This window comes from Xiphophorus hellerii, chromosome 24, assembly GCF_003331165.1.
Source record: "Xiphophorus hellerii strain 12219 chromosome 24, Xiphophorus_hellerii-4.1, whole genome shotgun sequence".
NCBI classification, from domain to species: Eukaryota; Metazoa; Chordata; class Actinopteri; order Cyprinodontiformes; family Poeciliidae; genus Xiphophorus; species Xiphophorus hellerii.
In genome coordinates this window covers 13,494,913-13,507,745 of record NC_045695.1, presented here as the reverse complement: position 1 = coordinate 13,507,745, position 12,833 = coordinate 13,494,913, and the positions used below count along the sequence as shown (strand labels likewise).

Genomic DNA, 12,833 nt, shown 5'->3' with positions numbered 1-12,833 from the left:
GCAAAGAGCCCATTCAAGGAGAGAAGAGAAACAGCGCGGCCGCTAGCGCCCCTAGTGGTGTGAGGTCACAACAGCATCCTTACAGAAACATTTTCTACATCCAGGAATACTGATTTTATATTTCATTCATTAATTTAATCCGAGTTATATTTGATCTAAGGGCAGCTTGATAGTTTTGTTCAATAATCCACACAGTAAAAGTGTAAACTTTGTCAATTTTTTGGTAAATAATGAGATTTTTATGCAAACTTACACTAAAACATTACATAAAAAGTCAATTAAAAGTGTAAACCCTGTATAAAAAAGTGTCATTATTTACAAAATGACATTTCATGACAACATTTATAAAGAATCCTATGTCCTTTTTACGTGCAACCCTTCAAATAAAGTCTTACCAAATTTACTTCCTTGCAACCACATTGTTTTAAATAATATCACACCCTGGTTCACTTACACCTGCTTAGTTGTTTATGCTGTGGATTAATTTCACATTGAAACATTGTAAATAAAACATCAGCAAAACAAGAAGTGAACACTCACCTGATCCAGACGCTGCTCTTCTTCTTCTTCTTTTTTGGCGGTTGGCAAGCAACTTATTGATGTGCATTACCGCCATGAACTGGAATGGAGTGTGGATCGGGATGCTACATATATTTTCCCCCAAACCCCCAAAAAAGAAAAATAAAGAAACCTTATATCCTTTCTATCAATTTCGTTTTCTTAAGATAATTTATTAAATAACAAAAATATACAGACTCTGCTCTGCTGCTGCATGGAGTCTGAACCGGTTCTGATCCAAACCTGACTAGAGCTGACACACCTGAGGCTCCGCCCCCTGACCCAGCTGAGGCTCCGCCTCCTTCCAGGTGACAACAAACACCTTTATTTTCATGTTTTCCTTTGTATGAGTTGAGCTGTAAAACTTTAGGTCAGATTTGAACTTTTTCAGGTTTTTCTCAGTTTTCTGCTCATTTCCAACCAACATTTTATTGCAGGAAATCATTTCAGGAAGGAACCAGAAGATTCAGGAGTCTGGGAGATGAGACTGTAACCGACCTGAACACTGAGGCCCCAGAGCGCCCCCTGCAGGATCTGCTGCACCATTAACCAGACAGAAATGGCAGTTTTATACAAGTTATTATTCTAATTCAATAGCTGATTTAATTAATCGAGTTTTGATTGAAAAGATTGATTCTCATCTGTTTTATTAAAAAAACATCTTCAGTCTGAATACTGCAAAAATAAACTGCTGGCTAAATTAGTAGCTTAAAGCTGAAATCAACTTGAGATGTTTCTGCTTTTACTAATTTAAGCTGTGAAACTAAATGTGAAAACTTATAATACAGTAAAAATGGCACGGAGGATTAAAATGAAGGTTTAGTTATTATATGTGTACACAGTCAGCTGCATAAAAAATACACAAAGATTTTTTAAAAACTTTATTTGGTCGTTAAACATCCAGCAACCCACATTGCATTAGAAGAATTATGAAAATCAAACATGAACCAATCAGCACATTATCCCAGTGATTCTCTGAGGTTTGAATAAATCAGTAAAATCACAGTAAAGAGCCTGAAGTTCTCTAGAAAACTCAAAACATGAAATATGGAGTTAAAAAAGTAAAAACCAAAACAAACAGAGAAATTAAAGCTGAGAATCAATGATGACGTAAAACTTCAAGATTTAGTTTTTACAATGAACATAAAATATATAAAATCTTTTTTTTTCCAGGTTCCACATGTTCCTGAAAACTGCTCTAAGATCAGAGTTTCTGTAGGACATCCAGTTCTAAACTGGTTAAACTGGTTTCTGTGATGGAAGCTGAAGTTTCTCTGCAGTTTCCAGTAAAGCATCTTTTTATCTGTGGAGCTTTGAGGAACATTTTCATGTCAGCAGAAGGAAGAAGCAGCAGAGAAAAGAGGTTTGAAGTGTCTTTCATGGCTTCAAAGCTGAACTGAAAATGATTCCCATGTTTCCATTCTCAGACCATTTCTGGTTCCAGGATGAAAATGAATCAGAGAGAAAAAAGATCAACTTTCCAGTTGAATCCAGTTCAGATCAAAACTCCATGAAGCCTCTAAATGGAGCCCAGTTTGAATTGGATCTTTATTGATCCAAAGAGACAAACAATATCAGACACTAAATGACAGACATGAGAAAATAAACAGGAGGAAAACCTTGGAGGTCAGAGGTCATCATCATGATCCAGTCAGAGTCTTTTTAGACTCAAACTGCTGCAGCTTCAACCTCTGAGGATCAGCAGGACACTGAGACCATTCTCTACTTCACAGAGGCCAGAACCTGCAGAGAGAAGAAGGAAGGAGAGAGCAGATCAGTGAGTGTTTCCAGCCTCTCTCCAGCAGCAGTCAGTGACGCAGCACATCCACTAGATGGTTTCCAGGCTGCAGTCAGACTGATCTCAGAGCTGTGACCAAGATGAACCTGATCAGTTGTTTCCTGTTGAACTGAGAGAACAAACAGATCTGAGATCAGATCTGCTGCTGCCACAGTTTGATGGATGAGGACCACTGTCTCTAGACATGTTGGACGGCTGGACGCTGGAGTCCAGCTGGACTTCCTGGAGACATGGACACAGCAACAACACTCATCTTCACACCAACACAAACACAGGAACACAGCAAGCTGCTGCTCCTCTGATTGGCTGATTGCTGTCTCTGTGTCCAATCAGGAAGCCTGAACCATTCTCCTCCCACTGAGAAGCTGCAGCTTTACTGGGAACACTGGATCTTTGCTTTGATGCTAACTGGGTTTAGTTCAATATGCTGACAGGAGCTGGACTCACTACAAACATTTACTTACTTTAAAGTCTTTACAAGATTCTTCAGCTGCTGAACATCTGAATCCTTCAGGTTGTTTCCTCTCAGGTCCAGTTTTGTCAGACGGGTCGGGTTGGACTTCAGAGTTGAGGCCAAATAATCACAGCTGGTCTTTGACAAACTGCAGTCCTTCAATCTGAATAAAGAATAAAAGATGTGAGCTGAAGCCAACAGGATGCAGGTTAAAACTGAAATATGAACAAATAAATAATAAAAATGTAGAAAATTAATTTCCCTGAATGTAAAAGAAACATGATGAACTGATTCTAACATCTGATCCAGTCAAACTGGTTTAAAGAGTCCAAACCAGCAGAACCAGAACATTTGATCAATAAAGAAACTCAAAGTTTTCTATCAGCCTGGATGAGTTGAGCTATTTCTGCTGGTTCCTGATCATCAGCTGGAGACCCGACTTGGTAACTGGATCAGAACCACTCAGTTTGTTCATTAATGGCCTTGGGTTCTTATTAAAGCTGCTGAAAGCCAATGGAGGCCATTATTTCCTAAGGAGACGTGACCTGATGAAGCATCATCACAGAGACGAGGCTCCAACCGACTGACAGCTGTCAGACTGAAGAGGACGGTTCCTCTCTGACCCGGCCCAACAGAACCACAGCTTCAGGACAAAGCTGAGGAACCTGCTGCTGCTGCAAACCTCACTTTCATTCATTTCATCTAGATTTGCTTTTCTACAATCAGTCATTTCTTAGATTTGGTCATTAATGATGATTTGAACTTGTCAGTGTTTGTGGCTCGACTCTGGAGGAACAACATTTCATTCTGGATGTAAAGATGAGAATCAGAAATGAGAAATAAAACAATCTGAATCTTTACCAAACCAAACTGAAACATCTCCATCATTAATTTACATCATTTGAATTATTTTACTCATTTTGTTCATCAGTAAAAAACATTTTAAAGTAAAAAACTGAAAAACAAAGTTCAATAATCTCAAAGTCTGAAATAAGAAAAAAAATAATATATAAGGTAAAAAGTTTTAGAGATTTTATTCTGACATTTATACAGGTTGTTTTAAAATAAAATATATTAGAATAAAAGCATTAATTAAACTAATGTTTAAAGTATAAATGAATGATTTTATTGTATAAATAAAGAAAACAAACCTCATAATCTTCACTTTACTGACTGAACTCTCCAGGATCTCAACCAGAGGCTTCAGATCAGAGTCTCCACCTTCATTTATGTCGATCTGATTTATTTCCAGTTCAGTCAGATCTGGGTTGGACTTCAGAGCCGAGGCCAAAACTTCACATTCATCCTTTTGGAAAAACCAGCCACCAAGTCTGTGATTAGAGAAGAAATAAATTCAGTTCTAATGAAATCAATCTGGATCATAAACAGACTAAAATATGATAACAGTGATGTCATCATCTGATCAACATCTGATCTTCAATTTACTGAGTTTGACCCCACAGAGAATCTGTGCAGTTCCTGGTTAAAGTCCAGGTTCTGGTTCTGGTCCAGAACAGAAGAAATTAATTTGATTTATGATCAATTATATATAATTATTCACAGAAATATCAATAATTATATAATTACATACATCAATGTCTCCAGTCTGCAGCCTTCAGTCTGTAGAAAACCACAGAGCTCCTTCACTCCAGAATCTTCCAGGTTGGTTCCGCTCAGGTCCAGTTCTGTCAGATGGGTCGGGTTGGACCTCAGAGCTGAGAACAGAGAAGTCCTGCTGGTCTCTGACAAACTGCAGCCCATCAATCTGAATAAAGAATAAAAGATGTGAGCTGAAGCCAACAGGATGCAGGTTAAAACTGAAACATGAACAAATAAATAAGAAAAATGTAGAAAATTAATTTCCCTGAATGTAAAAGAAACATGATGAACTGATTCTAACATCTGATCCAGTCAAACTGGTTTAAAGAGTCCAAACCAGCAGAACCAGAACATTTGATCAATAAAGAAACTCAAAGTTTTCTATCAGCCTGGATGAGTTGAGCTATTTCTGCTGGTTCCTGATCATCAGCTGGAGACCCGACTTGGTAACTGGATCAGAACCACTCAGTTTGTTCATTAATGGCCTTGGGTTCTTATTAAAGCTGCTGAAAGCCAATGGAGGCCATTATTTCCTAAGGAGACGTGACCTGATGAAGCATCATCACAGAGACGAGGCTCCAACCGACTGACAGCTGTCAGACTGAAGAGGACGGTTCCTCTCTGACCCGGCCCAACAGAACCACAGCTTCAGGACAAAGCTGAGGAACCTGCTGCTGCTGCAAACCTCACTTTCATTCATTTCATCTAGATTTGCTTTTCTACAATCAGTCATTTCTTAGATTTGGTCATTAATGATGATTTGAACTTGTCAGTGTTTGTGGCTCGACTCTGGAGGAACAACATTTCATTCTGGATGTAAAGATGAGAATCAGAAATGAGAAATAAAACAATCTGAATCTTTACCAAACCAAACTGAAACATCTCCATCATTAATTTACATCATTTGAATTATTTTACTCATTTTGTTCATCAGTTAAAAACATTTTAAAGTAAAAAACTGAAAAACAAAGTTCAATAATCTCAAAGTCTGAAATAAGAAAAAAATAATATATAAGGTAAAAAGTTTTAGAGATTTTATTCTGACATTTAAACAGCTTGTTTTAAAATAAAATATATTAGAATAAAATCATTAATTAAACTAATGTTTAAAGTATAAATGAATGATTTTATTGTATAAATAAAGAAAACAAACCTCAGATTCTTCACTTTACTGACTGAACTCTCCAGGATCTCAACCAGACGCTTCAGATCAGAGTCTCCACTTTTATTTATGTTGATCTCATTTATTTCCAGTTCAGTCAGATCTGGGTTGGACTTCAGAGCCGAGGCCAAAACTTCACATTCAGCCTTTCGGAGCGAACAGCCACCAAGTCTGTGATTAGAGAAGAAATAAATTCAGTTCTAATGAAATCAATCTGGATCATAAACAGACTAAAATATGATAACAGTGATGTCATCATCTGATCAACATCTGATCTTCAATTTACTGAGTTTGACCCCACAGAGAATCTGTGCAGTTCCTGGTTAAAGTCCAGGTTCTGGTTCTGGTTCTGGTCCAGGCTTCATGTCCTCAGACCTTCAGCTGCAGTCAGATGTTGAAGATCTTCTATCATCTGTGAAGGAAAGTTCAGTTTTCTCTGCAGCATCTGATGGAGCTGCAGCATCAGAGCCTCAAAGGAGCTGAAGCAGCTGATGAAGAGGCTGACTGAGCTGATGAAGGAAACTACTGGAGATGATGGAGAGGAGGAGGAACTGCTCACAGCTCGGACTTGGACTAGACCAGTGTTTCTCAATTTCTGCCCTGCATGTTTTAGGTGTTTCCCTTCTGCTACACACCTGGATTGAATCTATGGGTGATCAACAGGTTTCTGCAGCACTTGATGGTCATGCAATCATTTGAATCAGCTGTTCTGGAATAGAGGCACTGATAGGCTTATTTTAATTCCTATCTAGCAAAGATTCAAACCAGAGGCATAATTGTCTTTTCTGCAGAAAGGAGAATTGAAAACAGACGCGACGAATCACTGTAAAACACTGTCTGGGATCAACTCTGCCAGATCTTTCTCTGCATTTGGCTTTATTAGAAAATACAAGGAAGGAGGTTGGGCCTTCTCACATAGTCACACAAAGAATTTGACCAATGACCTTTTTCTACAGGGTGCTCTGGAACCTTCTGTGGACATGCCCTTACAAGGGCATGTGGCTGACCACAAGTAATCAGTTACACATGGAGCTGATAACACAGGAATGTGCAAAGTCTCTAGCCTCCAGACAAACATCCTAAAAATGGTTAATAGTGTTTCACAGAAGAAAAGGAGTCACGTAAACATCAAACAAAATAATAATATGAAAACATAACCTTTCAAATAAACTCACAAGTAAATGAACTTAGATAATTATTCTAACAGGCACATCTAAAACATGCAGAGCAGGGGGGCCTGAGGACTGGAATTCAGAAGCACTGGACTAGACCGTGTGGCTCAGAGGAACAAAGGTTTGGATGTTAGAAGAAATTGTTGCTAAACTCTTAAAGAGCTGAAGACCAAAACAGAGCGTTTGGGTCCAGCAGCATTTTTCATGGTGAAGCAGTGAAAGTTCTCCAGTAACTAGAAGAGGCTGGGATGTCTAAAGAGTTGAAGCTCATGTCTCTCCAGGTCTTCATGGCTAACAGCTTCAACAAAAGCTGCAGATGAAGAGTTGATGAGGAAAATGGTTCCAGCTCTGGAAGCAGAGTTCTCAGAGCTTTGGGAGGATCTGACAGAAACTAGGACTTTTTCTGGAGCCAGACAACAATCACCACATTTTGCTCTCATTTACAAACTCAGAGGAAACTAGTGGGAGGAGGAAAAGTTGGTTCACTAAGTTTCTAACTGGTTTCCATGACAACAGCAGCAATTATTGGGGTTATTTTAAAGTGTCCATCAAACCTAAACAGTGATTTTATAATTTAAAAAAGACAAAGATCCTAAAAGGAGTAGCGGCTCAATGAGTGAAGAGGAGTTTAAAGTGTAAAAGTCTCTCTGGCTGATTGGATCTTTCAGACAAAATAGATTTTTTTCTAGAGTTCAGGGTTTTCTATTCATTTAAACATGAAAACTGACAAAAAGATAAATATTTTTTAAAATTCCTCTCCTTGGGCTGCCACCTTATCGTGGTGGAGGGGTTTGAGCCATGTTGTCTGGGGCTTCATGCCCCTGGTAGGGTCACCCAAGGCAGACAGGTCCTAGGTGAGGGACCAGACAAAGCGCAGCCCGAAGACCCCAATGACGGATAAAAACATTGGACTTGGCGTTCCCTTGCCCGGACGCGAGTCACCGGGGCCCCACTCTGGAGCCAGGCCTGGAGGGGGGGCACAATGGCGAGCGTCTGGTGGCAGGGCTTTTACCCATGGAGCCCGGCCGGGCTCAGCCCGAAGAGGAAGCATGGGTCCCCCCTCCCATGGGCCCACCACCTGTGAGAGGGGCCAAAGGGGTCGGGTGCAGTGTGGGATGGGTGGCGGCAGAGGGAGGGGACCCTGGCAGTCCGATCCTCGGTTGCAGAAGCTGGCTCTTGGGACGTGGAATGTCACCTCTCTGGTGGGGAAGGAGCCGGAGCTAGTGTGTGAGGTCGAGAGGTTCCGGCTAGAAATAGTGGGTCTCACCTCGACGCATGGCTCTGGTTCTGGAACCACCCTCCTTGAGAGGGGCTGGACATACTTCCACTCTGGAGTTGCCCAAGGTGAGAGGCGTCGGGCAGGAGTGGGCATACTTGTTGCTCCCCATCTCGGCGCCTGTACGCTGGGGTTTACCCCGGTGAACGAGAGGGTAGCCTCCCTCCGCCTACGGGTGGGGGGACGGGTCCTGACTGTAGTTTGTGCTTACGGGCCGAACGACAGTTCAGATTACCCACCCTTTTTGGAGTCCTTAGAGGGGGTACTGGAGAGTGCTCCTCCTGGGGACTCCCTTGTTCTGCTGGGGGACTTCAACGCTCACGTGGGCAATGACAGTGAGACCTGGAGGGGCGTGGTTGGGAGGAACGGCCCCCCCGATCTGAACTCGAATGGTGTTCTGTTGTTGGACTTCTGTGCTCGTCATGGATTGTCCATATCGAACACCATGTTCAGGCATAAGGGTGTTCATATGTGCACTTGGCACCAAGGCACCCTAGGCCGCAGTTCGATGATCGACTTTGTCATTGTTTCATCGGATCTGCGGTCGCATGTCTTGGACACTCGGGTGAAGAGAGGTGCGGAGCTGGCCACTGACCACTACCTGGTGGTGAGTTGGCTCCGGTGGTGGGGGAGGAAGCCGGTCAGACCTGGCAGGCCCAAACGTTTTGTGAGGGTCTGCTGGGAACGTCTGGCGGAATCCCCTGTGAGATGGAGCTTTTACTCCCATCTCCGGCAAAACTTCGAACACGTCCCGGGGGAGGTGGGGGACATGGAGTCTGAGTGGACCGTGTTCCGTGCCTCCATTGTCGAGGCGGCCGGTCGGAGCTGTGGCCGCAAGGTTGTCGGTGCCTGTCGCGGCGGCAACCCTCAAACCCGTTGGTGGACACCTTCGGTGAGGGATGCCGTCAGGCTGAAGAAGGAGTCCTATCGGGCCTTTTTGGCCTGTGGGACTCCGGAAGCAGCTGATGGGTACCGGCAGGCGAAGCGGCATGCGGCTCGGGTGGTTGCTGAGGCAAAAACTCGGGCGTGGGAGGAGTTTGGAGAGGCCATGGAGAAAGACTTCCGTACGGCTTCGAAGTGATTCTGGTCCACCATCCGGCGTCTCAGGGGGGGAAGCAGTACGGCACCAACACTGTTTATAGTGGGGATGATGTGCTGCTGACCTCTACTCGGGACGTTGTGGGCCGGTGGGCAGAATACTTCGAAGACCTCCTCAATCCCACCAACATGCCTTCTATTGAAGAAGCTGAGCCTGGGGACTCTGGGTTGGGCTCTCCAATCTCTGGGGACGAGGTCGCCGAGGTGGTTGAGAAGCTCCTCGGTGGCAAGGCTCTGGGGGTGGATGAGATCCGCCCGGAGTTCCTTAAGGCTCTGGATGTTGTAGGGTTGTGTTGGCTGACACGACTCTGCAATATTGCATGGACATCGGGGGCAGTTCCCCTGGATTGGCAGACGGGGGTGGTGGTCCCCCTGTTCAAAAAGGGGGACCGGAGGGTGTGCTCCAAATATAGAGGGGTCACACTCTTAAGCCTCCCTGGCAAGGTCTATTCAGGGGTCCTGGAGAGGAGGGTCCGTCGGATAGTCGAACCTCGGATTCAGGAAGAGCAGTGGGGTTTCGTCCTGGTCGTGGAACACTGGACCAGCTCTACACCCTCAGCCAAGGTGTTGAGGGGATCCGATTTGGTGGCCTTAGGATCTCGTCTCTGCTTTTTGCAGATGATGTGGTCCTACTGGCCTCATCAGGTCATGATCTGCAGCTCTCGCTGGAGCGGTTCGCAGCCGAGTGTGAAGCGGCCGGGATGGGGATCAGTGCCTCCAAATCCAAGGCCATGGTCTTGAGCCGGAAAAGGGTAGAGTGCCTTCTCCGGGTCAAGGGGGGTGTCCTGCCCCAGGTGGAGGAGTTCAAGTATCTCGGGATCTTGTTCACGAATGGGGGAAGAAGGGAGCGGGAGATCGACAGGCGGATTGGCGCAGCGTCTGCCGTCAAGCGGGCGCTGTACCGGTCCGTCGTGGTGAAGAGAGAGCTGAGCCAAAAAGCGAAGCTCTCGATTTACCGGTCGATCTACGTTCCCACCCTCATCTATGGTCATGAGCTTTGGGTCATGACCGAAAGAACGAGATTGCGGATACAAGCGGCCGAAATGGGTTTTCTCCGTAGGGTGGCTGGGCTCTCTCTCAGAGATAGGGTGAGAAGCTCAGTCGTCCGGGAGGGACTCAGAGTAGAGCCGCTGCTCCTTCACATCGAGAGGAGCCAGTTGAGGTGGATCGGGCATCTGGTCAGGATGCCTCCTGGACGCCTCCCTGGTGAGGTGTTCCGGGCACGTCCCACCGGGAGGAGGCCCCGGGGAAGACCCAGGACACGCTGGAGGGACTATGTCTCTCGGCTGGTCTGGGAACGCCTTGGGATTCCCCCGGAAGAGCTAGAAGAAGTGGCCGGGGAGAGGGAAGTCTTGGCCTCCCTTCTGAAGCTGCTACCCCTGCGACCCGACCTCAGATAAGCGGAAGAAGATGGATGGATGGATGGATTTTTAAAATGATCAAAATGTTTAAAACCAGAAGCTGCAGCTGTCCTGGATGAGCTGAATGTTTAGATGGTTGAATGGCTGAAATAGTCCAGAGGATGAAGGAAGAAGTTAAAGACCAAAAACATCCAGAAGCAACTTGAAGAAGAAGAAGAAACAGGAGGACAATAGAGCTGAATCAGCATTCACACAATGAAAACATCTGGACTCACCGAGCCTTTCTGCAGTTCCTCACAGCTGGAACCAGTCTCTGTCGTCCATAATGTGATGTGTTGTACTTCTCCAGGTCCAACTCATCCAGAACCTCTGACACCTGCAGCATGAAGGCCAGAGCTGAACAGTCAGTCTCTGAGAGCTGCTTCCCTGAATCCAGCAGCCGTTGGATCTCCTGATAAAATGAGACGTCGTTCATCTCCACCAGACAGTAGAAGATGTTGATGTTTCTGTCAGTAGAGATATCATCAGTGTTCATCTCCTTCAGGTTGGTGATGATTCTCTGGATGGTTTCTGGACTGTTCTCTGTCTGACCCAGCAGATCTTCTAAGAGTCTCTGGTTGGACTCCACAGTGAGACCATGAAGGAAGCGGACAAACAGGTCCAGGTGGCCATTTTTACTGCTGAGGGATTTCTCCATGACTTTCTTCATGAACTCATCTAGAGATGTTTCTCTGTATTTTTCTCCCAGGAACGTCTTGATCACCTCTGACTTCCTGCTGGTGAAACAGTGGAGCATGTAGACTGCAGCCAGAAACTCCTGGATGCTCAGATGAACAAAGGAGTAGACGGAGATGTCGAACGTCCCTCTCTCTCTTTTAAATATTTCAGTGAACACTCCTGAGAACAACGCAGCATCTTTGATGTTGATGCCGCACTTTTTGAGCTCTTCGTCATAGAAGATCAGGTTTCCCTCCAGCAGCTGCTCAAAAGCCAGTTTTCCTAGAGACTCAATCAGCTTCTTGTTCTCTGGACTCCAGATAGATCTTGTCTTTTTTCCTTCATCATACTTTTCCTTCTTGATTGCCAAGTTAACCTCCAGGAATGCTATGTACATCTCAGTCAGAGTCTTTGGCAGTTTTTCTCCCTCTCTGGTCTTCATCACATCCTCCAGAACTTTAGCAGTGATCCAGCAGAAAACTGGGATGTGACACATGATGTGGAGACTTTTTGATTTCTGGATGTGGGAGATGATCCTGCTGGCCTTCTCTTCATCATCTCTGAATCTCTTCCTGAAGTACTCCTCCTTCTGGGGGTCAGTGAACCCTCTGACCTCTGTTGCCATGTCAACAAACGTTGCTGGGATCTGATTGGCTGCTGCAGGTCGTGTGGTTATCCAGAGGAGAGCAGAGGGAAGCAGTTTCCTCCTGATGAGGTTTGTCACCAGAACATCCACTGAGCTGGACTCTGTAACATCAGTCAGGATCGGATTGTTGTTGAAATCCAGAGTAAATCGACTTTCATCCAGACCATCAAAGATGAACAGAACCTGGAACGTTTTAAAGCTGCTGATTTCTTTGGTTTTAGAAAATAATTTATGAATCAGTCCTAATAAGCTGAACCTTTCTTCTTTCAACATATTCAGCTCTCTGAAAGTGAATGGAAATATGAAATCAATGTTCTGGTTGGTTTTGCCTTCAGCCCAGTCCAGAGTGAACTTCTGTGTTAACAGTGTTTTCCCAATGCCAGCCACTCCCATGGTCATCACTGTTCTGATTGGTTGACCTCTTCCAGGTGGGACTTTAAAGATGTTTTCTCTTCTGATTGTTTCTTGTTTCCTGGATGCTGTTTCAATGTGTCTGACCTCATGTTCCTGGTTGACCTCTCTAGTTTTCCCCTCTGTGATGTGGAGCTCTGTGTAGATCTGGTTCAGAACGGTTTGATTTCCAGGTTCAGCGACGCCTTCAGAGAGACTCTGGAACTTCTTCTTCAGAGACGCTTTATGGTCACTCTGACACCGAATATCAAAATCTGAATAAAGAGACAAAGACAGGAGAGGAGACACTTCAGCTGAACATAAGGAAAACAATAATTTTTTGATATTCTCAGAGACAATTTGTGCATCAGCTTTAATGGATGAGAAAAAAGTAAATCAATAAATAAAAAGCCCAAATTTTATAAAAACTCTGCATGGTAAGAAGAACGAAAGTCACGACTGTAACTACGGTTCGATGAATCCCAGATGACCGCCAGAGGCGGTGCTTAAAGCACTGAATGATCTCACCTGAGTGAAGTTGGCACCCCCACCTTCTTCAAATCAGACAAAATTGGTGTCAATCAACTCGGCTACGTTTGTGC

The 12,833-nt window shown here is 44.4% G+C and overlaps 1 protein-coding gene across 1 annotated transcript in view; it reads right to left on the bottom strand.

Annotated features, from left to right (window-relative positions):
• LOC116715492 (protein NLRC3-like) overlaps nucleotides 1-12,282 on the bottom strand; it is a gene marked incomplete at its 5' end in the record, with an annotated part of 16,832 nt that extends 4,550 nt beyond the window's left edge. Inside the window, one exon of the mRNA XM_032555901.1 lies at nucleotides 11,581-12,282. Coding sequence (XP_032411792.1) covers nucleotides 11,581-12,282 — 702 coding nt within the window. The remainder of the gene's footprint in view (nucleotides 1-11,580) is intronic.
• Between the last annotated feature and the right edge of the window lie 551 nt (nucleotides 12,283-12,833).